General features: G+C 48.8%; 1 protein-coding gene across 2 annotated transcripts in view; it reads left to right on the top strand.

Annotated features, from left to right (window-relative positions):
- COL4A2 (collagen type IV alpha 2 chain) overlaps positions 1–26760 on the top strand; it is a 191096-nt gene that overhangs the window by 138799 nt on the left and 25537 nt on the right. For both annotated transcript variants that reach the window (XM_063102491.1, XM_063102490.1), the window contains exons 23-32: positions 1971–2043; positions 2134–2240; positions 4911–5112; positions 5523–5582; positions 8664–8720; positions 15274–15381; positions 18146–18367; positions 22310–22471; positions 24090–24260; positions 25078–25221. In XM_063102491.1, coding sequence (XP_062958561.1) covers positions 1971–2043; positions 2134–2240; positions 4911–5112; positions 5523–5582; positions 8664–8720; positions 15274–15381; positions 18146–18367; positions 22310–22471; positions 24090–24260; positions 25078–25221 — 1306 coding nt within the window. The remainder of the gene's footprint in view (positions 1–1970; positions 2044–2133; positions 2241–4910; positions 5113–5522; positions 5583–8663; positions 8721–15273; positions 15382–18145; positions 18368–22309; positions 22472–24089; positions 24261–25077; positions 25222–26760) is intronic.

Raw genomic sequence — 26760 nt, 5'->3', positions numbered from 1 at the left:
GCTTTAAACCAGCAGTGTATGGATATACCATTCAAAAAAGCCACGTACTCCAAGATGAACTTTAAAAACTTTTGCTGGAGCTGTGAAATGGTGCAGCCACTAAGCAGTTCCTCAAAAAGTTAACTATGGAGTTACTACGTGACCCAGAAATTCCACTCTTGGGTATATACCCAAGGGAACTGAATACATGTCCACACAAGTACAGGTACACCAGTGCTCAGAGCCACATTATTCATAATAGCCAAAAAATGGAAACTGATGGATGGATAGACAAAATGCGGTACATCTACAGAGAGGAATAATAAGACAGACATTTACATGAAATGTCCAGAACAGGCAAATCTGGAGACAGGAAGTAGACGGGTGGTTGCCACAGATTTGGAGGGGGCAATGATTGCTTAATGAGCCTGCAGTTTCTTTTGATGTGATGAAGATGTTCTGGAATTAGCCAATAGTGATGGTTGCACAACTTTGTGAACATCCAAAAATCACTGAACTTTATGCTTTAAAACAGTGAATTTTGTGGAAATAAATTGTCTCAAAAAAAACCTCTAGCGTTTTGAATATAAAGCACATTACATATTGAGTGATTGCCTCTTTGAGTTTAGTAAAAACCGAGTTAGCATTTTATGAAGGCTTCCCTAACCCAATAAAAAGTGAGACGGCCAAGTGCATCATGAATGTACTTCATATGAACATATGAAATCCCCATGGATTCCCTGTACACATCAGCGAAATGGATTCCATTTTGTGCCCCTGAAATGTCTAAAGTCTTCGAAGAGCAAAAACTGCCCAGACTATCACACACACACCCACAGAACTGCTCAAACACCTCTGATTGTTTCTTTTTTCATGCACTTAGTTGTACGTTTAAGTGTCTGGCAACAGAAATGCTTGGGACAACGATTTGGGGTGTTTTTTTGTTAGTTTTTTAAATATTTTTACTGATGGAGCCTGGCAAAGACCTGAAGTACAGGGTTTAGTCAGTAACTCGTCTATCCTTCAGTTCTCCCAGCGCACACTTACTGAGCTCCGTCTGTGAGTGAGGCACTCTCCTGGACACTGAAAGAATGGCGCCCTTTTCTGCAAAGAACTAAGTCAATAAATCACATATCTGTGGAATTTTCTAACAAAAGGACCTTACAATCACTTGTAATATTCCATTTAATTAAAGCCAACACTAAAATCTCCCATATTCTTGCAAACAGCATCAACCAAGATATGCCAAAAACTAGCACATCGCACATAACTAAAATACAGTCCTGAACCACTAACCTGCTCATTTCTGCTCACTGGAAGAGCTAAACCAAATTTTACAGCCTAAAATTTGAGTGTCCCTGCAGTAAGCTTACCTCTAAAGTATGTGTTTTCTCCCAACCTTAACCTCAATTTGGAAAACAAACTGTTGACTAAATACCAGTTATAGTTCTCCGTATTAAATGATCACAAATTTTTGCCCTTTGTACTTGGAGGCTGATTACCTGCTTGGATTCTAAATGATTGTAGTTTAGAGTAAGTCACCTTGTTTTAGCTCAGTGCTTCTTAAAAGTTACCGAGGCTGTGACTTCCTGGAGACTTGGTTGAAATGTAGGTTTCGGTTCAGCTGCCCCAGTGGGGCCTGAGCATCTGCAGCTCTGACCAGCTCCCAGGGGAGCTACATAGATTGCACCTTGAGTAGGGAGGTTCTGGGATTTTACTGCCCAGCTACTTGTGGCTACATCCATTGCATTTTAATTATTTACCATCAAAGAAAATTTAAAATTCAGTTCCTCGGGCCCACTGTCCACAGTCCCATCCTGAAGGTATTGACAGCCCAGAGCATCTCCAGTATCGCAGGAAGTTCTTTTGGACGGAGCTGGGCTGGATGACAGGTGATTACCCACAAGTCATATAAGCTGGAAAATCATTGTCTTCTCAGATGTCTTCAACAGTCTGGAGGAGGGAGGAAAACTTTTTGTTTGTTTCCACAGGGAGCCCCTGGTGTCGTGGGACCTCCTGGGCCCAAAGGAGCGAAGGGAGATTCTAGAACAGTTACGACCAAAGGTCAGTTCTTTTTGCCCAAGCAGTTCTGGGCAGATGAACCCTTCTGTGGGTGCACTGGATGAGTAGATTCACATACAAATCCTTTCCCAGGTGAGAGGGGACAACCAGGTGTCCCAGGCGTGCCCGGGATTAAAGGAGAAGATGGTATCCCAGGGCGCACCGGTCTCGATGGATTCCCTGGCCTTCCAGGTCCTCCTGTGAGTATCCATGAACTAGGGGCAGCTCAGACTCTCATCTTGATCATTCACGCTCTTTAAACACCTGAGAAGCAAGTGTCTCAGTGCTGGCACGAAACCAGCCCAATGCACAGGACAGGATCATTCTATTTCTCATGAGCAGAGATCATATTTTCTAGGAAACAGTGAGTTAAGTTAGAAGCCAAGCCCAGAGTGAGCATTTAAAAGTCAAAGACTAGAGGCCGACCAGTTAGCTTCTTTGGTTAGAGCGTGGCGCTGATGCCACCAAGGCCCAGGGTTCAATCTCTGTACCTGCCGCCCCCCAAAAATAAAAAGTCAAAGTGTAAATAAACACTACCCATGCTGTAACATAGAATGAGACCCTCCCCCCAAAATAGAATATTCTAAAATGGGTGGTAAAGCCCCATTTTTCCAGGATAAATTGCAAAATGTACAATTTCATTTTTGCAACAAACACAGCCAGCATTGGATGAGAGGATGTCTGAGAACCTGCAGGGACCGCAGTCTGGTTTCCGAGGAAGGCTGGGTGGAGGCAGAGCAGTGCAGCAGCGGCTAAACCTGCGGACATGACCGGCTTCTGCCGCCTGGTTCCCTGCTGACGTCCCCTGCCGGTCACGCCTTTCCCACAGGCAGTCCAGCGCGTTTCTTGCTCCTGACTCTGCAGTGCTGCTTCTCACTTCTTTTTTGTTCTAGATTCCGTTTTCTTTCCTGAGGTTGTCAAGCCTGGACCTCCCTAAACTCTTTGTGTTAATTTCTGTCGCAGTAACAAGCACGACAACCTGGGCGGCCTGTTTGACAGGCGTGCTCTCTCATGGCTCTGAGGCTCAGGTCTGACATCAGGGTTGGCGCGGGGGCTGGCTCCTTGTGAGCCACGAGGGAGGGTCTGCCCCAGCCTCTCTCCCGGCTTCTGTGGCCTTGGGTGTTCCCTCGTCCTCACGTGGCCTTTCCTCGGTGCGCATCTGTCTCTGTCCAAATCTCCCCCTTTTTACGGGGAGATCAGTCATATTGGAATAGGGCTCACCCGAAATACCTCATCCTCAAAGACCCTAATTCCAAGTACAGCCACATTCACAGGTGCTGGGGGCTAGGACTTCAACACCGTTTCAGGGGAACAGTTCAACCTAACACTCTTCCTCTGCTTCAGGACTTCACCCCTAAATTTGGTTTGCCAGCGTATCTGCCTCATTCAACCGGGTCTTCTCTTTCCTTACTGTGGGTCATGTCTATGACAACACAGTGACATTTTAAGTGCAGCTTTCTTGGGCTAGATAGCACCTATAATTCTATGATTGGGTATCTGAATAAATCTTATCTGGAAGGCAAGAGGGGGAAACTGAGTCAGGGCTATAGTGGTAGAGAAAGAGCCACCACTCGTGTTCTCCAGGAGGACGACTGATGGTGTCTGTGATTTGAACAGTGTTTTTGCCTGTTCGGCGTGGCATGCGTGTGCTGTGCGTGTGAGGGTGTGGGTGTGGGCCTGACTCATCACGGTGACAGTGGCCTTCTCTGGCGCTGGTGTTTGGGAAGTTGCTGGCGTTCAGTAGGAGAACACTCATCCTGGCTGTCCCAGCAACACTGAGGACTGGCTGACAGTCCCCTACCAGCTGCTGGTGGCCAAGGGCTGCTCTTCTGTTCCCAGAGCAGGTTGAGAGCCAGCTCTCAAACCACTGCTTCTGGTTCCCAGTGGGCAGCTTTTTTCAGAGCCCGCGCCCTTCCCCGCTGGCTGGTACCTCCAAGCTAAGAACATAGACACCCAGAAACTCACTGGCACACTTTCCCGTGGTTGTCATCCACTGAGCGATCTCTGTGACTGGAAAGTGCTGTGATTATCACCCACCCGCTATTAAAGAAGCTAAAGCCTGGGAGGTTGTGTGATTTAACCCGGGTCCTACAAGCACAAAGAGAGCTCGACCCAGTGATCCTCCCGTATGCCTTGGTGCCGATCTCAGTGCAGAGAAGTGTTTGATTTCTTGTAAGCAGCTCCTAATTGTCGTCAGAATACCCCAGCTTCGTCCCTGGCTTTGGCGGATGGGCGAGGACTTACTTCCATGGCTGTTTGGCAGTGCTGTCAACCAGACCCGCTAAGCATGCCATCCCCCTGGCTCCCTGCCCCACCACCGCTGCTGTCCTCACCCGGCCGGGCCCCACCGCGCACCTCCAGCTCCTCTCCTGTCTGCCGCTGTCGTGGTCATCTCTCCCGCCTTGAATGCACCCACTGCTGTTTCCTTCCTGTCCCAATCAGCCTCCTTTCCTTCAACAGCCTGTTGTCCTGTGAATAGCAGATGCGACACAGCTCTAACTCACAACAGCAAAAGTGCCATGTCCCTGCTGCCGTTGAGCCAGGCCTGTGCCTCTGCTGCTCTGGTTCAGAATGCTTTCTGCGAGGGCTCCTGTTTGATGCCAGGGAGCTGGGGGCTGGAGAGAAACATAAACACCCAAGCACATCAGTACGTGTGCCTCTGTCTTCTGTGGTACTTGAACTGTCACATGATGCGCCACCGATTCTGGTGACTTGGCTGGACCATGACTGCATTTTCCTATTAATGTCTGTTGTCTTTCTGTTCTGAGTCCACAGCACAGAATTCCAGGAAATGGGAAAGGAAGCTGGGAAGTAATGGCTGTCTTTGATATTTGTATATATTTTAAGAGATAAACCACATTTTCACACAGGGTGATGGCATCAAAGGCCCTACAGGGGACTCAGGTTACCCGGGAGCACCTGGAACCAGGGGCCTTCCAGGAGAAATGGGCCCCCCAGGACTGGGCTTACCAGGCCCAAAAGGGGAACGTGGTTTCCCTGGAGATGCTGGACTACCTGGACCACCAGGCTTTCCCGGTCCTCCTGGCACCCCAGGCACCCCAGGACAGATAGGTATGGAGACTCCGTTTATCTCTCAAACTCACGACACACTGTTCAGAGCTTCAGCATCTTCTACAGTCTTTGCCAAAGCATGAACCTCCCCGCGCAGGCAGATGTGGGTGTCACGCTGCTTCCTCTGTTCTCAGCACGTGCAAATGATGACCCAACCGTGGGGCCTGCCGGCTGCCACCTGCCAGCTCTGTGCAGGTGGAATGTGGGGCCTCTCCCTCTAGGGCTGAGGTTATAGAGGCTTTTCAAGAAGTCCAGAAATGGGCCTCGTGATTCCCCGCCCACGCCTCAGCCTCCCACCGCCAGCCACACACACCACACATGCACATGCCCACACGCATGCTCGCCCACAAATAGGTTAGTGACTTCCAGTTGTGCCAAAGTTGCCTCACTCTTCCATTGTGTCTTCCCAGACTGTGATACAGGCGTGAAAAGGCCCATTGGAGGTGACGGACAAGACGTCATCCAGCCAGGTACTGTAGTGAAGACCAGGGGCCTTAGAATGCTTTATGACTTTTGGCTGATAACATATGTGGGTCATCAGCTGCTTCTGAGCTCCTGCAGTGTGTCTGGAGTAAGAAATATTAAAATGTGCAAAACTTGGAGCTGGTGCTTAGAATGAAACGAAAACCACAGTGTCATCAAATTGTACCCACAAACATTAAACATGTCTGCATCAATTTGTAACATTGGTAAGAAGTCAACAGATATTCTCATACTTAAAATTTACACATACAGTCATATCCCTGTATATGTGTTAAGGACAACTGTGAATTATTCACTTGTTGTATAGGATAAGCAGAGTCCAGATATGTATTAGGAGAGAAGAACTTGGTCGAGCAATAAATGAATGTTTGAAAGAGTAAGGCTTGACAGACAAGTTGTACTAGTCTGTTTCTGTTGCTTATAACAAAGTACCTGGAACTGGGTAATTTGTAAAGAAACAATATTTATTGCTTACAGTTTCTGAGGCTAGGAAGTCCACAGTCCAGGGAGCACATCTGGTGAGGGTCTTCCTTGGTGGTGACTTCAGTGATGCAGGGTGTCACATTGTGAGATGGTAGAGCAGAGAGAGCTTCTCACGTGCTGTCCTTTTAAAACCCTCAGAACCACGCCCATGACCACCATTAGACATCAATGGATTAATCCTTTCACTAGGGCATGGTCCTCATAATCTAATCCCCTCTTCAAGGCCCCACCTCTCAATTTACCATAATAGGATTTCCCACCCCCAACAGTAAGCCTGAATGAGTTTGGGGGGACATTGAATCTTCAGCACAAGACGATATGTAGATGATCCCGTGCCGAGGGGTCATTGGGAAAGAGGACAGCGAAGCTTTTTTCCGGAAGTTGACCTGATCGGCAGAGGACAGGCCAAGTCTCTGGCACAGACGTAGAAACTGGAGTGAGAGGCTGGCGAGAGGGAGTTGAAGATGTGCGTGTAGGGCCGGGCCTGGGTCAGGACTGCGGAGAGGGAAGCAGAGAGGGTGCCTTTCCACCGAGTGTAAGGTGCTCAGAACATCTGCATGGAGGCAGTTACAGGTGGTGGAACATTTAGGTCTAATATGCAGGATGAAGCCAGGGGGCGTAGCATCAGAATTTGAGTCCCCTGCTCAGAGATCTTGGTTGAGGCTGTGGGGACAGACCTGCTTCTCAGGGAGAGGGCACAGGGCAGGAACGCAAAGCAGAAAGGCCTCAGAGAACAGGCCAGCCACGTAAGCGTGACACCCAGGGCCAGAGAGGCTTCAGGCTGGAGGCTGGGTCCCCCCTGGCGGCACCAGCTTCCTTTCCTTATAGGACCCTGGGCTGGCCAGTTCCCAGCCTCTGGTGGAGGCAGCAGAAAAAGAAAGCTAAAGATCTTGGAAACGCCCACATTCGGTGGTTGGTAAAGAGCAGGAGCCAGCCAGGTCACAGAGCGGGGCTTTTGATTAAGTGGGTCAGAAACCAGGGCACTGTGGCGTCAGAGGGGGGAAGACAGTGTCTCGTGAGCATGACGGTCAAGGATGAGCCACCACAGGAAGGGCAGGAAGGACGAGGGGTCACACAGCAGACCAAGTATGGAGAGCGCCGTGGGCGGGGCCAGGGCACGGAGGAGTCATGACTCGGACAGAGCAGCTGGGCCTCCACAGACGAGGCTGAGGCCGTGTGCAGCGGTGGGCCTGGGGTCACAGGTGAGATGGCCGTGGGGCTCACCAAGGGGTGAGTGGAAGGGCTTGCTGAGAGCCAGGTGGCCATCCTGGAGGGACCCGGGAACATGCACAGAGTGTGGAAGATCAGGAAGAGGTGTTCAGGGAGGTTCACTGAAATGTCTGACAGGAGAGTCCTAGAACAAAGAACAGGCCCAAAGCAAAGAACAGGCCCCAAGCTAGTGCTGATGGGCTGGGAGACAAGGGACATGGGACAGGACTAGGATCACATGCAGCAGGAATAAGGTGTGGGAGATGTGGGCTGTAAGGAAATCATGGGGATATTTCTATAGCCCAGGGTCTTGAGTTTACAGCAATTCTGGGCCACGCCAAGACCCAGATGTGTCCAAGGCTGTGGGCAGCCACTGACAGGTGGGATAAAGGTGACAAGATTGGGAAACCACGATATTTCATGGGCACTTACAGGCAGTGTGGTCTGCAGCACTGTGCCCAGTAGAGAAGCTGCCATCTGGAACATTCTGGACATAAAGGCACAGTCTGGAGTGAACTAATGATGCTTGACCTCCACAACACTAGCAGGGTGTTTGGTAGACACTACCTGGCATGAATGACCACCTAAGATAGAGAGAGACATTCAACTAAATGCCTCTCAGAGAACATCCCTTCCCATTGGAAAGTGCTGGAACATTCCAAGTCAGGCTATGAAAGCTTGTGTGCCACCATGAGGAAAAAGGCTGAGGAGGCTAAAGCCCTGTCCAAACTCTGGCCATTAAGTCAGGCCAAGACAGGAGCCTGCCTCAAATCCTCATGCAAACATACAAAAGCCATTTCCAGAATTACTGTTCTTGCAGGAATGCTTTCTTAGACAAAGATACAGCAACAAAGTAGCTCTGCTGAAATGTCACCGCGCTGGGCCACCCCACCAGACGCAACTGCACTGCTCTAAAAAAAGCCGCTAATCACTGTGGTTAATTCTGAAAGTATTCAAAGTCACAGACAGGAAGTCAAAGAATTCCTTTTGAAATCACAAGCTGTCTCGGTCTGCCGTCGGACACTTGTAGACAAAGGAAGGCGCCCACATCGCCTAACTGGCGAGGACCCGCGCTCGTGTGGTTTGTGCTGAGGCCGTCACCCTACACGAGGGAAGGAGTCATTGCCAGCACAACACCAGTCTTCATGTAACGGGACTTTCTTACTTTGCATTTTGTAGTAATATTCTGATTTCATTACACAGTGGAATTAGACTTTTACCTACATCAGAACCAAGATTAATTACATCATTAAACTTGTCTGATCACAGCGCGGTCATGGTTTGCATGGCTGGAGCTGCCGACCTTAGCGTGCCCAAGGCCGTGAGACCCAGTGTTCACGGCTGCTCCAGCTCATCTCTTTCCTCTCTCTCCCCAGGTTGTGTTGGAGGACCCAGGGGCTCATCTGGCCAGCCGGGACCCCCAGGCCCCACAGGTAATGTGCTGCGGGGGACTGGGGCACCCAGCCTTCCTCTATGCATCTGCATTTTCCTGCTTCCCTCTCTGTTCATCTTCCCTCTGCCCCCACATCCCCTCACCCTGGATGTTGCTCCAGAGCAATGTGGTGATTGACAGGTAGTCGAGCTCCAGCTGGAAGGGAAAAATCCCTACACAGAGAACACAGCCCCAGCCATGGCCCTTGGTGGGCGCCCATAGCAGCAGCAGCTGCAGCCTCTGTCTAAGACTGCAAAGGAAGCGCCCTCTTTATGGGTTTTCATTTTATGCCTTTATAGCCCAGGGTACATGGAAAGAACCCACGGGAAAGGATTCTTTCTTTGGGGTTTTGATGGATGGGAAACAGAAATAAGCAAGGCTAGAATTTTCATCTCTATCATCCAGGAGGACCTGGGCACTTGTCTGCTGGCACAGTCCAGCCACCCCCACGAAAGCACCCAAGTGGAAATAGGGTTCTCCGCAACAGAGCCAGTGTCTAGGGACAGCCATGCAGCTGCGCTTTGGCCTGTCTGGTGCTAGCAGGTGGGGCACAGGGGACCACAGCTACTCTCGCAGCCCCACTTAACTTGACCTTGCCCACTGGGCTCCAAGGTTCCTGTGGGAGATGAGCAGTGGGGAGCCAGGGCCCTCCATGCAGGTGCAGGAGGCGGGTTTGATCCCTGAGACAGGCTGTCATGGGAATTCACAGTGTCCGTGTCAGTCAGCCTGGGAAACGTGTGTCCTCTGGCTGGAGCAACAGGACTTTGGCTGGAGGGGGCTCGCCCTTTAGGTTTCTCTCCTCCTCAGCCTGTGATGGGCAAGGGAAGTGGTCAGCCCTCTGAGGAAGGCCCGGGGGCAAGTCAGCCCCCCACTGCATGCAGTCCAGTCTTCTGCGCATCAGTGGCAGGGCCTCACCTGCACAGGTGTTCCAGGCTCTCCCCCCTTCACACCTGATGCCCTTAATCCTGCACATGATAAACTGTGGATGAGGCCCTACATAAACTGTAAATTGCTAAGCCAGTGTAAAATACAGAGTAGTACAAACAGCACTCAAAGTTGGAAATGTAATGTCAACTTCTGTTATGTGTCCTGGGCCTTTAGGGCATCTTCCAGGTGCATAGTGACCATAGGATCTATTGTCCTACTGGGGACAATAGGATAAAATGCAGGAGTCATTTGCACCGGGAGGCAGAGTTAAAGGTCCCTTGTGTTGTCTTCTGAGAACTGAGCTTATCTTCCTTGGGCCGGTATCCTCGATGGTACCTTTTCCCTGCTGTAGCTCTGGAGAGGTCTGTCCCTCCGCAGATCTAAGCTCAGTCACTAACACAGCCATCCCCCAAATGCTGGAGGCTCTGGGACTGCAGTGGGATCGTTTTCAGCAGCAACTGGGTGGAAGCGGGGCCTGAAATATACACAAATTGGGTGTGAGGGCAGAGGATTTTGGTGAATATGTTTTGACAACATGAAGCTTACTAAGCGAAGGTTAATGAGATCTCATGTGTTAATCAGATCATAGGCTAATGAGATCATGGGGTCCCAATGAGATCATAGATTCAATATTTCAAATGTGCAATGAGCCTAAAACTAAAAGTGAAAAAAACAATATTCTTTTGATGTTAGCAATGCATAAATGGCCTTTTAAGCTTAAGTTAATCTGTGCACCAGACCTTGACCATCCTGCTGCGCCCTGGCTTGGAGAACAGGAACAGCTCTCAGCGGGAAGTGCTGTGTTACTTTGCTTCTAGACTGATAATTTAGCAAACAGCTTCCTCAAGATTTTAGAGTTTTGTGACTTCTGCTTAACTACAGTTGCAAGGCCTTGAACCATGGGAACATTCAAAAGACCTTTTAAACTTGTAAAATCCTTTACGTTTTCTGGTAATCTGGCATCCCCTGCCTGTGTTTTGCGGGAGAGAATCTAAGTTTTTTCCTTTCTCTAGGTCCCTTATCTAGCTCCACCTTCCTCGTTCCCACCGAAGCAGACCGCTTTGACAGGATCTCAGGCCTTAAAACCAGATTCCTTTGTGTGTCATAGAGATGGTTTGAAATTTGCATGGAGTTGTAAGATAATGACTTACCAGCTTACAAAAAATGACCAGCTTCAGGTCTTCCCACAGTATTGATCATATGAGAGTGACACGTTCCGTTATCCTGAGTCATCAATAGATTTTCACTCTGTTCATCTGACACATTTATAGACTTACAAGTATATTGGAATTCTGAACAAATATATTTCTATAAATCTGTGTATGAGACAACATCATTTGGCAGTGACTTCCCATCCTGTCCCGCCCAGCCAAGTATTAGGGGCTGTTTAAGAACATTTAATTACAACGGGAGATAATGGTCTAAGGGGAACAAGCTGCAATTCTCACTATTAATGTGCAAAGAGAATTAAGATGATGCCTGGCTGCTGGCAGGTGCGCTGTCTGTGGGTTCTGAGAGCCACAGGTGGAGGGCATCTCTCAGCCTCAGATGCCAGAGACCAGCTCCAGTTGAGTTGTGGGTCCTTGAAAGAGGGATGAGGAAGCCAGCGAAAATAAAAAACACAGACAGAGACCTCAATGCATCAGTATGCATGTTCTCTCTCTGCGGGCTGTCAGCGTGTTGTAGCTGGAGCACAGTAGAGCATGAGACAATGCTTTTTATTTAGTTTTTTCTCTGCAGGGGGTTTTTGGGTACTATTTTTATTACATCAGCAAGCTTGAATTAATAATTCAAAAGGGACAGGGGAAGCCAGTTTTTTTTCTTCTTTGTTAGCACATCTCAGGTGATTAGCTCGTGCTTCTTCCTTTCGGTATCAGGCGTGCTTCTTCCTTTCGGTATCAGGTTATCAGATCGGAACCATCTTCTCATTGTCTTGAAGTTAACCTGTGACCTTTTCCGGTTGGCAAGCTGTGGTTAATATCTACCCTATTAACAGGGTGGGACTATTGCAGTTGCAAAGTGATAGACAGTACTATCATATGACCTATGTCTATTGCTAAATGTAAGTACAAATTTGTTAAAAGGAAAAATGCTAACATTTAAATTCTAATGGGGGTGTAATGATCTTACATTCTAATGAAATGAACCTACTGTTCATATGGAAAAAGAACCGTGGATATTTGAGCAGCATTATCATGCACATCTTGAGGTTATGCATTCACTGTGGCCCTATAATCTTGATCTAAATGTTAAAGTGTCATTGTGCACAGCACCATCCCTCACAAAACTAGGTGTACTCTCTTATTTTTCTAAGATCTAATTTTGTGGGTTTAATAATTTCACAGCATATATTTTTATCCCAACACCTGATTCTTAATGATTTATTTAAAATTGGACACCACCAAGTAAAGGGGGTTCTACAGTTTCATTCCCATATACTTAATTTGTCCCAATCATATAATTTCTCATTAATGCCAACCATTCTCTTGCCATTAATATAATCTCCAGTAAATGATGTTTGCCAACTTACATTAGGCTGCAGCTCATATTTAGTCATGAGCGGTGCTTTTGGAACATATGTCGGTGTGGTCAATTTATCACAAGGGGATAATTTTAAATTGTCCAATTTACTCGGATCCTCTGTGGGAATGTTTAGTTCAATGACTGCAGAATTATTTGTGTTATTTTTATAATCTTTTGGGAATTCAGAGAACTGCCACGCTAACCAAAATATTGAAAGAGAGAGCAAAAGCCACGGAGCCAAGGCAGGAACCCTTACAGTTGCAGCAAGTGCTCGTAGCTGTGGCCTTGCCGACAGCTCTCCCTCCAGCAGCCTTGCCAACTCGGAGAGGGCAGCCCAAGCTGACTCCTTTAGGATCCTGCCATGGTGTGGGCCGCGCCACTCAGACAGGCATAGAAGCACAGGAAAACATGTCTCGAGTTTGCCTCCCGTATGAAAAGATTCGAATCAAAGATGTCCTATAGATTAGGAATTATTTCATTTAGCTGGTATGAAGTTTTGTTTTGTTTTGTTTTTAGTAAGTCACTTATTACAAGTAAATAAGTCAATATTTCCCAAATTTTGGTAGCTTGACTCTGGGTAGAGGACAAAGGAAACCTTCAAGGGAAGATCTGATTTAAAATGCTTAAGGTGTTGTAAACATTTGCAGAAGGCAATAGGGAATACTGAACAAATTCTGATAAGGTCTAGAGTGTTGTATCTGGGGGAGATTTTAGCCCCTTGCTACTCAAAACGTGGTCCTCAGAGAAGCGCTGGTAGACTCCAGCCTCCCAAATAAAAAGATGGGAACTGCCTGCCAGAGATGGCAAAACACCTGCCGGGGGCCACAAAGCTAATTAGTGATGGAAGGCAAACCCATGCCCCTCTGTCCAGCACTAATTTCCCACAGAGAGTGAAGAATTTTCCTGGACATTCTAGCAGAAAGCAGGAAGTTTGCAGTCGGGGGGCTCAGTCCCAGGGAGATCGGTGACAAGGCTGCTTCTCCATTCTGGCTGACTTTGTTCCAATGTCAGTGTCACTCATCCCCAGCTGCACACTGAGCCCTGATGTAGGGGCTTCAGTGGTCTGCATGATTCGTCCCCCATGTCCAAGCACCACAGGGTGCCACCCTTTCCTCCCGCCAAGTGAGCAAGACTGACACATTTGCAGTACCAAGCGCCTGACCATGTTCCAGGTTCCTTCAGTGAAGTTCCTGAGGAACCGACATCTGTACATGACCAGGTGGGATGTCCACTCGGTGTCGGGTTGTGCAGAATTCAATCAGGCAGAGCAAACCACCCGTCCCACTACACGCATGTGGCATCTGATTTGGAAATGACATTTTTATTAGACTGAGAGGTCAGGAGGCCTGCTAGCCCTGGCTGACAGACAGGGTGTGGATATGTAAGCACGATGGAGGCATGCCACGCATGGAAACCCAGGCAAGGCTGACTGCTTGGGGAGCAGAACTTTCCAGAAGGGGGAAACAAAAAAGGGAAATTTCTAAAACATGGTCTTATGTGCATTCAAAATCTTGAACAAAGACTTTGTGAAAGATTTATTATTTTACTTTGTGGTCATTTTATTTAAATGGAAGGAGGAGAAAAGGAGAAGGTGAAACAGAATTCTGGAAGGTTCTGGTGAATCTTCTGGGCCAAAGCAGTGACAAGCATCACATCAGGCCTCAGTCTCTCTGAGGTCCCTGGCATCAAGTGAAGGGCAGGAAGGGCTCACATGCACAAGGTTCTGGACCCTGGCCCTGCCTGCAGACCTGCTGCTCCCAGTGTGTCCTCGGACCCTGCAGTCACATGTGTGGGACAGAACACAGAGGCAGGAGGTGACATAAGGTGGACTAATCTGATCAGGCCTGTGGTGCTGGGTGTGGAGCGGGCAGTGCCCTCTCAGCAGTGCTCAGCTCCCCTGGAGAGAGGAGCAGGTGCCCGCAGGTGCGGTTCTTTTCAGGTCTTTCCTGCACTCCCCACAGTCAAGCCTGCAGAGAAGTGAGCCATGCTGGGTTTCTGGTACACGTTCTTGGTCCCTCTCTTCACACACCGAATGTCCACCATGACAATGACCTTCTCAGCCCTCGTCTGGCAATCGTAAGGAAGGGTCCACTCAGCTCAAGCAGCCTTGCAGAGCTTTTCATCTCACGTGTCCTGACGTTGGCCCTGGATCTGATGGGGACAGAGCCAAATAGGAGAAATTTCCCCCGGTAGTCCCCTATGGTTAGGAACATGTGCTAGTGTCAGTTTGCAAGCTGCGGCTCATGCAAGAACCTCTTACAGGTGGGGTCTCTGATGGTCAGAGGGGACCCAAGCCACACACTTGACACACACCCAGGCAGGAGATATAACCCGAGGCTGATCAGTGGCAGAGGGCGCAGACGTCTGGGTCTGGGTGTCTTTGGTTCCAGGGCCATCACCTGCCAGGGCTCTTCACTTTCATTTCCTACGCAGGCTCCCCCGCTGCTGGGAGCACCTTGCTTCTTCCTGTCCAACCCCTGCTCCCCCCTCCTGCCACCCACACACCCACTTTCCAAGGGGGAGGTGCATCACACAGTCTTCCCTTTCTGGAGAGAAACTGGGAATGTGGATGAAATTGAGTGAAAGCTCAGTTTCGTGACATCAATGAGTAACATCAGCCCTTTAATTAGAGGAACTTACATGAAGCACACGTGCTGCGCCAAGCACCGCTCCAGTGTTGACAAGAGTTACCTCATTTGGTCTTCACAGTACCCCATGAAGTAGGCATTATTGTTCCCTCCACTTTCCAGATGAGGAAACTGAGCCACAGAGAGGTTCAGAAACTTGTCCAAGGTCACACAAATAGAATAGATACAGCCCAAATCCACACCCAGGCATTCTGACCCCCAGACCCGAAGCCCTTAATTAGTACAATGTAGAATCCTAACAGTGAATAGAATTGTTATTATCATTTGAGTCCGTAAGCAGTACGTTTAAATACTGAATATCATTCTGTGAGCCTGGAAGTGCTGTTTTCAGGTTGGACCCCCAGCCTCATTGTTTCCCGGTTTCATAAGAGACCACGTGGAGTCAGTGCCAGATTGCTCATGCCCTATTCGTGCTCATGGGATCTGACATACTTGGTGGTTTATTTGGGTATATAGGTGCCAAAGGCCTCAGAGGGACACCAGGACTCCCAGGAGCTGATGGAGCCCCAGGACTCAAGGGTTCACCAGGAGATGCAGGTCGTGAAGGATTTCCAGGACCCCCAGGTAAGCCAGGACCCAACCCACATCATGCCCCAAAGGTTCAGGAAAAGACACGTGTGCATGTGTGTGTGAGAGAGAGAGAGAGAGAGAGAGATCAGGGTGCCCCGGCTCTGTCATCTTCTGACATTTAAAAACTGTTTTCACAAATACGTAATGACAAATTTTGTTCTCATTGTCCTCTGATTGATATCAAATATTCTAAGGGCCACATAATGTTATCCTCTCCTGAGATTGTCACGAAAGGCACAAAAGCCCTCCCGTGATCAGTTCCCCATCTGATGGTCACTCACCAGACCCCACACAGAGGACACCTGTTTTTGCTCTCTGTGGCCACACCTGATCACTCTTCGGTTCCCGGCTTATCTGGATAAACAATCGAACCATCCCATCTACACTTAGACACAGCAAAGAATCACGGAAGACAGTGGTTTTAAAAGCTTCAGACTTTCATCTGTACATGGAGGAAAGTGAATGTGTTTCCAGGAACGAGTGGTGGTGAAGAGCCGGGGTGCTGGCCGTGTGTCAGCTACTCTGTGACACAGCCCAGTGTCCCCAGACACAGCATGCACCGTGGCTGTGATGCAGACGGTGTGGGTGAGCGCGCTGCTCCACGTGGTTGCAGAGGCTCTGTGAGCACGTGGTCTGCTTCTTTATAACCACACACGCGGAGAGAGTGGCCGGAACTCCCCGCGGACATCACTTGAGTGGGCAGACTCGGCCCCGGGAACGCAGGCTTCCTTTTTACGACATCATTTCCATGCCCTTGGAATTCCAGTCATCCTGTCTGTGACGGCCTCCGGCTTGTCAGCGTTCCCTCCACACTGGGCTCCAGAAACTGAATAAAATGACCTACACGTCTGGAATATCATACACAACAGTGGGACTGTTGTGTCCTTAGATTCAGACACTGCACAAATATTTTCAGCAGCCATTGAATCCTGCCTCTTTCCTGCCCTACATTGGATAATTGCTTTGAAGCTAAAGGTAGAACTTTGTACCAATTCTGGATAGATTTTATCTTTCTGAACTCAGTGTTGCAGCCCCTGGCGATTGTTGCAAACCTTGATCCTGTTGCCTTTCATGTTATGCATCTCTGCCTGCTTTGCAAAACTGGGAAGCATGCTTCTTGTGTCTTTCACCAAGGCACAGAGAGAACCAGAGGAAAGTCTGCCATCTCCACACCACACGATCCGTCTGCATCTTTTTGTTGCCCCGCTGGGAACATGTATATGTTTAGAAGTTACAGCATTGTGCTCTGACGACATCACATATACTAAGTATAAGTGCTCACTATTTTAAAAAGAGAAGGATAATAATTCTTTAACAGCTTCTGGCTTTGAGCATGAAGGGTACCGAGAACTCTGAGCACACACTGTGTGCACAGGAACTGTGTGCAGAGCTCTCCTGCAGTGGACGGTGGGGGGAATGTGCCCATTTCCAGGAGATCTGGGCAGCAGCAATACGGGTAGGAAGCCCGTTCCTTCCTGAAATGTAAGCCCTTACATGAACAGGGAGATTATAGACCAGAGGGAAGGGGCGAATGAGGACCTACATGTCACTTTTTACGGTACTGAAATATACTATACTTCTATTACCATGAGCAGAAATAAAATGCCCAACTTCAGAGATCATAAAAACCAGATTCTGGTCCAGACAAAAGATCTTCATAAGCAAACACAGGTGCACAGCTCCCTGTGAGCCGCTGTTAACATTTCCAGTGAAAGCCATATCTCTTTATTATGTGAGTAAATCACACCATGGAAACTGTGAAACAGGGTCCTGCTAATTCATATCAGGTTAAGTCCAGACCCCTTGTTCTGTGTTCTGGGCCCTGGAGTTTCAATCCCTCCCCAGTCACAGGCGGGGCTGGCCATACAGTCCTAGGAAGGGCCCGAGGCCTTGCTTGTCGGATATTTCTGGCTGGATATGCCACATGGAATGGGTAGAAAGTTTCTATACTCAAATCTAAGGTTGCTGAGCCTTGTGCGAATTGGATCCTTTCCCGCAGAACCGTCTTTAGAGCACGGCCTGTCTCCTGCGCATGCGGCTGAGGTGGTGATGACCTCAGAACCCTCCTTCCAAGCACCCACGCGACTCTCAGCTCTGGGGGTTCAGTAGACGTCACCTCAGGGCAGAGTGCACCAAAAGAGGAAGTGACACAGTGAGATCCTCTGACCCGGGGCACCAGCAACAGGCACAGGAGGGCCACTGTCCCTCCGTCCACACACAGGACATGACAGTTTCTGCAGTCAGTATGACAGAAGGTCTTGATTCCTCAGGCATCTCCAGGCTGACTGCTGACAAGGGACCCATTACCAGGGAGGTGGGGGGCAGGGTGTGGGCTGTGATGGCTCCAGGCCATCTCAGCTCCGGGCATTTCCCATCCTGTGACTCTGCCCCTCCCTTGCATAGACAACCTAGAATGTCCCACGAAAATTATCATTTTGGGATTATTTGTAAAACATGAGAGCCCATGAATTATAAGGACCTATGGCCAAGGAGCAGTCGGTTCTTAAGGCTCTTTTCACACAGCTCAGTCACAGGGCTGAGACCAGGTGGCAGAGGCAAGCAGACGGTTAGCTGGCAGAAGGACCACCTTGTGAGAGTTGTAGGTTCCAAGATGGGCAATGGGGGCAGGACCTTGAGCTGAGTGCTGCCTTCTGAGGACCCCATTGCAAATCGTTGCTGTTTCCAACCTCTTTCCAACACTTCTAGAATATCATAACCCTGACCTGTGGTTTTGGGGGCCACCTGTGTTTCCTTTCAGGATTCATAGGACCCAGAGGATCCAAAGGTGCAGTGGGCCTCCCTGGCCCAGATGGACAACCAGGTCCCACTGGCCTGCCAGGGCCAGTCGGGCCCCCAGGGGACAGGGGGCTTCCTGGAGAAGTCCTGGGAGCCCAGCCTGGGCCCCGGGGAGATGCTGGACTGCCCGGACGTCCAGGATCGAAAGGCTCCCCAGGAGAGAGAGGCCCCCCTGGATTCAGAGGTGAGTCACACATGGGGAGCAGCCGAGGGGCCAGTGACATCTCTTCTGTGACTGCCAGGGCTAAGTCCAAATCCGTCTGGGGTGTTGGTAAGAAGCAACAATCTGTGCAGTACTGGTCTTGCTTTTCTTCTCCCCGTGGAGTGTCAACGTTGCTTTAGAATGTTTTTATGACAATAATGTGTTTTCTTTCTATAGCCAATAAAGTATGGCCATTCAAGACCTTTTATAAGTGTGGGTTGACTAGTACACTGTTCTCAGGGCTCACTGGTTTTTACAGCAGGATTTGTGCAGTTGGTTTGGAGAAAAGATGGGCTGGCCACCATGGTCAGAGGTTCGAGAGGGAGACAGGAATAATCTGGAATGCGACTCAATTGGCTGGTGTAAAACCTGATGCATTTTTACTGTCATTTCCCGTGATATCAAAGTATGTTTAGCAAAGTAAAAAGACCACCCATTGTTTGATGAGCAAACCATGCATCAGATGGCTTTAAGTATCCAATTTCTGCAGACCTGGCACTGAGAACCCCAGAGCCCCTAGCTATACGGAAAGAGCGTGTCACTGAAGAGCAAGTGTTTACACTGGCTGAACCCCATGCTGGAGATGGCTGGGTCATTGAGACCCGCCACTCGGCATTCCAAATCAGAAGTGAAAATGAAGGATAAGACTGTGACTTTATGCCCTGACTACACATCTGTGGATGGCCTTGTCATCAGTCCCTGCTGCCACCCCAGACCGAGGGGGCTTCTGGGTGGTGCAGGAGGCAGTGCCGCACACCCGATTCTGCCATCAGCCTGGGTCAGGGGTCCTGTACAGGAGGACACTCAGGCTGTCAGTGGCAGGTGAACTAACCAAGCTCAGGAGAAGGACTTGGTTTTCAGATGAGCCTGTCAGTCTCCTAGCAAGGCCTTGAGGGGTGGGACCCAGGGCAGGAGGGTCGTGATGATGACCAGACTAACTGGCACTTATAGCTGCTGACACTGGTGAGCAGAGCCTCAGCATGGGGGCCACCAGAGAGAAAGAAGGAGCTGAGAGGCTGAGTGCAGCGTGTACACATGTTCATACACATGCCCGTGCACATCCACACGCATCCATCACGTTCTCACATGCACACAAATGCTGTTTTGCACACACTCACACACTCATCTACATCCACATGCATGCTCATACACACGCCCATGCACCCACGCTCATACATGTATACACACGTTTGCACACACACACACTAATGAACACTCACACACACAATACTGAACCAAGCCAGGTAGTGCAGGCCATTGGATAAAATGACTGAGCAATGGAGACCCTGTGCTGGGCCGTCGGGGTCTGCCCGGTGCAGCTTTCCTGCGGCTGGGTCAGTTGCAGAGCACAGGGTACAAACCAGCGACTGTCTGCAGAGAGGAAGGCCTTGGCGGTGTTGAGAGGATGCAGCTCTGTGCTCCTGCCTTCCTGGCCGTATTTAAATGCGTGGCACCTTCCGCCCTCACAGAAGGCCAAGCGGAGCACACACGTGTGCCCAGTGTGTTCACTGTCACTCTGTTCTGCAATCCAACTGCAAAAGTCCTGCCCTAGCTTTTTACATGAGGGTACTTCTAGTAGATTTTTTAACAACTTCACTATTTCCTGCAGGCTTCAAAATGTTTGATCATAAAAACCAAAAGTGGCAGCAGGTTTACTTTCAATGCCTTATTAGGTCCCCTTTATGACAAGCTCCATACACCTTGTTTAGGCAGAATATTTTGTTTGGTAAAAGTTCTAATTTCCAAAGCACTGAAACTCCAAGTAACTGTTCCAGCTTTGACTCAGTTCACCAATGCCACAGCGCAGACAAGTTCTGCTTCTGCCTAACAGGCCGCACGGGGTCAGTTCCAGAGACACACAGACTCATCCCATATTTCCGAGCAAAACCTTCCAGATAACATCATTGCACAAGTCCACAGATGAGATGCTAGTTAGCTGAGGGAAGCTGATTTTTAGTCGTTCCTTTTTTTAATGGATGTTCTACAAACAGAAGCTGACCTGAAATATTCATCTTTAAAGAAGTAATCACAATAAACAACTGAAAGAGCAAAATCCCCCATGCCTGATTTTTTCAAGGCAGCCCTGAAGCAGCAGGAGTTATTTAGTCATTTATCCACAGCCTGTCCTGTCCACTTCCGTGAGGGGCACCCTCCAGGAACATGCTCTGGTTATCTCATGGGCTAAGTTCTCTAGGTTCACCCACATCTCAGCATCACCTAGTTATAGACATTAACTTGTGTTTGTCAGACCCTGCCCTTGCTGTTCTTTATGATGAACAGATTACCATGGAGGGGGCCTGACGCCCTGTTAAAACTTCTCAGCTGGGGCGCTGCCTGTCTACTCTTGCACTGCCATCGGCACTCACTAGCAATCATATTTTCCCCTGGAGCTGCTCACGCTAAAGAGAGAAACCAAAAAATAGGAGAGTCCCCTTTCCCGCAGCACTACAGGAGTATGTGGGACCACCTGCACCTGTGCTTCTTGAAGAATCCCGGTTTCAGACTCCTGCCCCAAATCCACTGCTCATTCGGACCTTTCTCTTGCTGCAGGTTTACACAGTCAGATACCTGGCAAGTTGGGTTCTGGATTGGTCCAAGACTGACCAGGCCCCCTTCACCAGTAGCTGCCCCTCCCCTGTATCATACCCCCACCCTCGCTGCATCAGGCCAGCCCCACCCCTCACAGGATGGTGTGAGGTTCAGTGAGACTCGTACAGGAAGTCACTGCCGCCATTGACACTTCTGCTGTTAGTAATTGGCTGGTTACTGTAGCAAGCTTGAAGCGCCACAGAGAAAGAGGAGATGCCTAGAAATAAGGAGTTCCAGAGAGCTAGCACTTAGGGAAATAGTAGAAGAAAATATATGCTCACAGTATCTGACCACTGGATTGGGCAGGATATTGTAAACGTAAAACCAAGGGAAGAAATCACACACGTGCACATGCACAAAATGTATAAAATTTGCTTACGAATGTTAGTATTCTACACATCAGAAACAAAATTAAAGTTTGAGCAGCAAAGTAGAGTAAACTTTACAATAGATACAAAGGAAACTGAGTCACCGTATAAGAGGAATACGAAAATCTATAAGAAAAATATCAAAATCCCCAAAGGAAAATATAAGCAAAGAATAAAAACTTCAAAGACAAAAACTAGGGGAAAGAAATGTAACTCGTTGTCACAAACATGCAAACGAATGCAACTGACATGCCATTTTCCCTCCACTGTGTTTTCCTGGTTTCTGTTTCCACCGTGGTGCTGGCGCTCAGCGCTGGGGAAGACACTGGACGGGAAATAATCATGCAGCCTTTCCGAAATCAGCATGGTGTATTAAAAACATTAAGTTAGTGTTTGCTTTGATCCACTCCATGAATTTCTAGGGCACTTCCCTAAGTAAATTAGCCATAACATGGGCATGGAGATATATACAAAAAGCAAAAACAAAAACTGTTTTTCACAGCACCGTAATAGCAAAAAACTAAAAATAAAAAATGAGGAGGAGGAGGAGGAGATGGAATAGAACACATTAAATGTATCCATATGATGGGATGTTTTATTCATGTAGTCATTTCAAATGTTTGCAAAGAATATTTTAAAATGTGGCAAAATGCTCAAAATATAATGCCAAGTGAAAAAAAAGGCTAGATTAAAATCGTACTTACAAGATCAACTCTGCAAATATCTATTTCTAGATATATTTTCAGGAATAGAAAAAGGCAGGAAGGGAATATACCAAGATGTTAGTAATTATCTCTGGGTGACAGTATGTGTTACTTTGATTTTATTCTTTTTACTTTGTATTTTTCAGATTTTCTACAATCCAGAACAAATTACTGTTTTTATAGAATAAATCTAAGGAGATAGATATTGTCTGTAATGAACAGTGTAGAGTTGGCATCACAGCTGTTGTCTCTGATTCCTGCAGGAGGCCCAGGGATGCCCGGAATGCCAGGACTCAAGGGCCAGCTGGGCTTCCCGGGACCTTCAGGCCAGCCAGGACTGCCCGGGGCTTTGGGACAGCATGGATTCCCAGGATCTCCTGGCCAAGAGGGACCCCTGGGGCTGCCAGGTGCCCCAGGCCCTGGAGGTAAGACTCCATTCCTCCCTTAAGGTGTGGGGCCTTCACTGGTACTGAAACTGAACTGGCACTGCCTTCCTCTGGGGAATCCTCAAACTGCGATTCAAGGAACCCCGCAAGAGCTGCAGGGGTTCCAAAAACAGACATAGATTTCACCAAACCAATACAACGTAAACAGCCTGAGAAATCAGCTCATCCTTTGTACCTGTCCTATATGTTGGGTATCTAAGTAAGGTTTCATTAGGGAAAAACAGGAATTCATACTGCAAAATTTCAAAAACACTGCTCTGATTTTGAGAGGAGAAATTGTTTCCTGGAAGCGAGTGATTTGGGGAGCAAAGGAGGACAGCTACTTCAGGAGAACCGTGGGGCAGGTCGGATGGTGCAGAGAAGCAAGGAGGGGCTGCCCATCACCCGGAGGCCAGGGGGTGCCTGGGAGGAGGTGGGGGCCTGGACTGCACACGTCGTCGGGCTGGCAGAGCGCCATGGCACGGCCCAGGAACAGTTCCCTCTCCCAGCACTTGGGCACCACCGTGGCCCCAGACCTCTGCGCTTCATGGACCAGTGAAACTCCCAATGCAGTTTTGGGTAACCTACAAAGGTTTCCCACTTTTTGTTTTACCCAGTAAGAATGTTTTTTTGTTCATAAAAATATTTCCTACTATCACCATCATTTCACTAAAGGACCCTGTGCTGCTGGCTTTCTTTTCAGTGGAATACCTAAAGTTTCAAACACCCTCGTCTTACCCATAATTCTCTGCTCTGCCACTGCCAAGTGGTAACTTGGTCGAGGACTTCAGCAGGTCTGTGCTGGGGAACTGCTGTGCCTCACGTGGACCACGTGTAAACCAGATGCTTGGTTTCCACTAAGCGTGGCCTCAACTGTGCCCAAGAACTGCGGCTGGTCTTGAGTGAGGCCAGACGCCCACCCCCGGGTACTGCTAGCCCCTGGCTTTACAGGGTGACAAGCCCTGGGCAGGAGGTTTGGGACCTCAATTCCAGTATGCGCAAGGCCTTGCCAGTTCTCAATCACTGGCCATCACCTGAGCGCAGAGCATTGTATGATCGATCATAAAATCCATGCAGAAAAAGATCTCGTCCTGAGAGAGCCTGCACTTGAGTTGGGGAGAGAATCTCTCTCATAAAAAGGCTCCTACTTGAGGACGAGCCAGCAGAGAGCCATCAGGGGGGCCCAGAGTCTCAGAGGAGGAGGGGCAGCTGGGCAGGTCGAAGTGACCTTCAGGGTAGGAGGAGAGATTCGCTGGGCGGGGAGGCTGCCAGCCTCAGGCCTCGCCGGAGAGGCTGGCCCTGTGGGATCTGACACTCGTCACACGCCGAGAGCTCGCCTCTATGGCTGCAGCTTCCATTTTCTTTCCAAGAGGTTTTTCTTATTGAAAAAAGCATAAGGGAGGGCTGAGCCCGTGGCGCACTCGGTAGCGTGCTGCGCTAGCAGCGCGGCGACGCTCCCGCCGCGGTTTCGGATCCTATATAGGAATGACCAGTGCACTCACTGGCTGAGTGCCGGTCACGAAAAAAAAAAAAAAAAAAAAGCATAAGGGACACCTTAAAAGCATCTTAAGAGAAGTGGTTAGTCCTTTTCAGTTGTGGTTTTTCCTCTTTCTGACAGGTCTGCCTGGGGACAGGGGGGACCCAGGTGACACAGGCGTGCCTGGCCCTGTGGGCATGAAAGGTCTCTCTGGTGACAGAGGGGACGCCGGCTTTTCCGGAGAGCGAGGTCACCCAGGGAGTCCTGGATTTAAAGGAATGGTCGGAATGCCTGGTATCCCTGGGCCAAAAGGTAACTATGGACTGTACCAGGGAATTACCTTGCCGGGGGTGCCAGACTGGTTACACCTAACTCGAGCCAGCGCCATCGGGCACCTCCATCAGCCATCGTGAGGCAGGCCTCACACACCTGTGGGTCCAAAGTCCTGGGACTCTCCTCCCCAGGGCGCACAGCACCCAGGAAAACTAGCCAATGCTATGTAGACCCAGTGGGACCAATGGGCCTCAAAATACCAATTTTTTAACTTACCAAGAGAGAATGGGCTCACCTGGGCAACAGGATTACCATCTGCACAGGGAAATTTGTGGAGAGGCCCACTTGGGAGACTGGATTCAGATCTGGAGGCAGTTTGGTGAACACAAAACCAAAACAAACAAAAATGTGTGGTCACCAAGATAGGTTTTTTTTGCACACACGGCACAATCTAGAAGCAGAGCCTCCAGCCCGTGAGTGCTGCTGGAGACACACTGGTGTCTTTCTGTGGTCCTCTGTCCAGTTTCCACACTGGGGGCACTGTCGATGTTGTGTTCATTTCCAGTGCCCCCTTCTGACTTACGGATGGGCCCAGGGACCTGTCACCTTCAAATTGTCCTCATAGTCCGACTTCTTTATGTCTTGTCTCCATGTCCGGTCTGAAGATAGGCTGACTCTGTAACCCTCTGTCTATACACTGGTCAAACGGTGTCCTCGGAAATCCCATTTTAGGTTAAGAATCTTAGCATCTTCTCACTCAGATTACACTGCAGAAATGTTACAGAAATGTGAGCCTGGAACATCCCATGCCTTAGGCTCATGCCTACCCCAACACTTTTTCTCTTTTTCTCCGAAGGGGAAAGAGGTTCACCTGGGATGGATGGTTTCCAAGGCATGCTTGGGCTCAAAGGAAGACCTGGGATTCCAGGAAGCAAAGGAGAGGCTGGATTTTTTGGAATTCCTGGTCTGAAGGGTCTGGCTGGGGAGCCAGGTATTAAAGGTAAGCCCTCCCTTAAGATCTCTTTACGTGGCTGAGACTCACTTTCCTGGTGGCGTAACACTGCCCAGAATGCATCTCTCAGAATCCACCTCATCCCGCAGCCCTAATGCCAGAAGCTGGTAAAAAACAAACAAACCGAACTAACAAAAACTGGGAGGCTTGTGCTGTAAGGGAACAACCCTAACCAAAGGAAAGTCTTGAGAACAGGATGATGACAGCAGCATTAAGAGCCAAATATGTCATAAAGGACATATTCCAGCAAGAAAACAGCACTGGAAGCATGAAGAGGTGAAGCCAGGGAGAGGTAAATTCCGAAGGAGGAGCAAGCCATTTGTTACAGGAGGACACAGTATTCCAGGGGGATGGAAGGGACGTCGCACTGAAGACACTGTGCCCCACAAGTGAGGCTGGTTCCAACCCAGACATGGGCAGGCACCTCAGGCCCCCAAATGTTAGGCTCCTTGTTCATTGAGTTTGTTACAAATGAGCCTCCTTGTCACGACTTTGTCCAGATGCCTTTGTTCTGAAAGAATCATCATGGTCTCTAAAAACTTAATTACCAACTGCAAGTGTTGGCGAGGTGTGGAGAAACGGGGGCCCTCCTGAACCGCTGGTGGGAATGTGCAGTGGTCAGCGTGGAAAACAGTTTGTCAGTGTATTAAAAAGTTAAACATAGAGTTATCCAGAAATTCTGCTCCTGTGTGAAGATAATTGAAAACATATGCCTAGACAAAAATTTGTACACAAATGTTCATAGCAGCATTATTCATAATAGCCAAAAATGGAAATAACCTAAATATGCATCAGACACTGAATGCATAAATAAATGTGGCATAGCCATACCATGGCATGTTCAGCATTAAGAGAGAATGAAGTATACATATGTGCTACGACACCAATGAACCTTGAAGACATGGTAACACATACTGTCTCATGTCCAGAACAGGCAAATCTGTAGAGACACAAAGTAAATCAGTGGTTTCCTAGGGCTGCCAGGACAGGGGAGATTTGGGGAATGACTGATAATGGCCACAGGGTTTCATTTTCCATGATGAGAATGTTCTAAAGTCGTGTTGTGGTGATGGCTGCCCAAGTCTGTGAATACACTAAGAACTACCTAACTGTTCTTTAGGGACGTGAGTTGTACGGTGTCTTAGCCCATTTTCTGTTGCTGTAACAGAATACCACAGACTGGGTAATTTATAAAGAAAAGAAGTTTATTCTGCTCATGGTTCTGGAGGCTGGTGACGGCATCTGGGGAGGACCTTCTGGCTGCAACATAACATGGCACAGGGTGTCACACAGCGAGGGGGCAGGAGCGTGCCTGCTCGGGTCTCTCTTCCTCTTCCTACAAAGCCACCGGCCCCACATCTCATCTTAATTACCTGCCAAAGGTCCCACCTCCAATCAACATATGAATCATGGGACCAAGTTCCCAACACATGAAATTTGAGGGGCACATCCAAACCATAGTATATGGTGTGTAAATTATACATCAATAAAGCTGTTTAAAAACAAAACAAAACAAAACTTTAGATA

The sequence above is a fragment of the Cynocephalus volans genome, chromosome 7, assembly GCF_027409185.1.
Source record: "Cynocephalus volans isolate mCynVol1 chromosome 7, mCynVol1.pri, whole genome shotgun sequence".
Classification (NCBI taxonomy): Eukaryota; Metazoa; Chordata; class Mammalia; order Dermoptera; family Cynocephalidae; genus Cynocephalus; species Cynocephalus volans.
The sequence above is the reverse complement of the archived record's forward strand: the minus strand, read 5'-3'. Positions and strand labels throughout refer to the sequence as shown.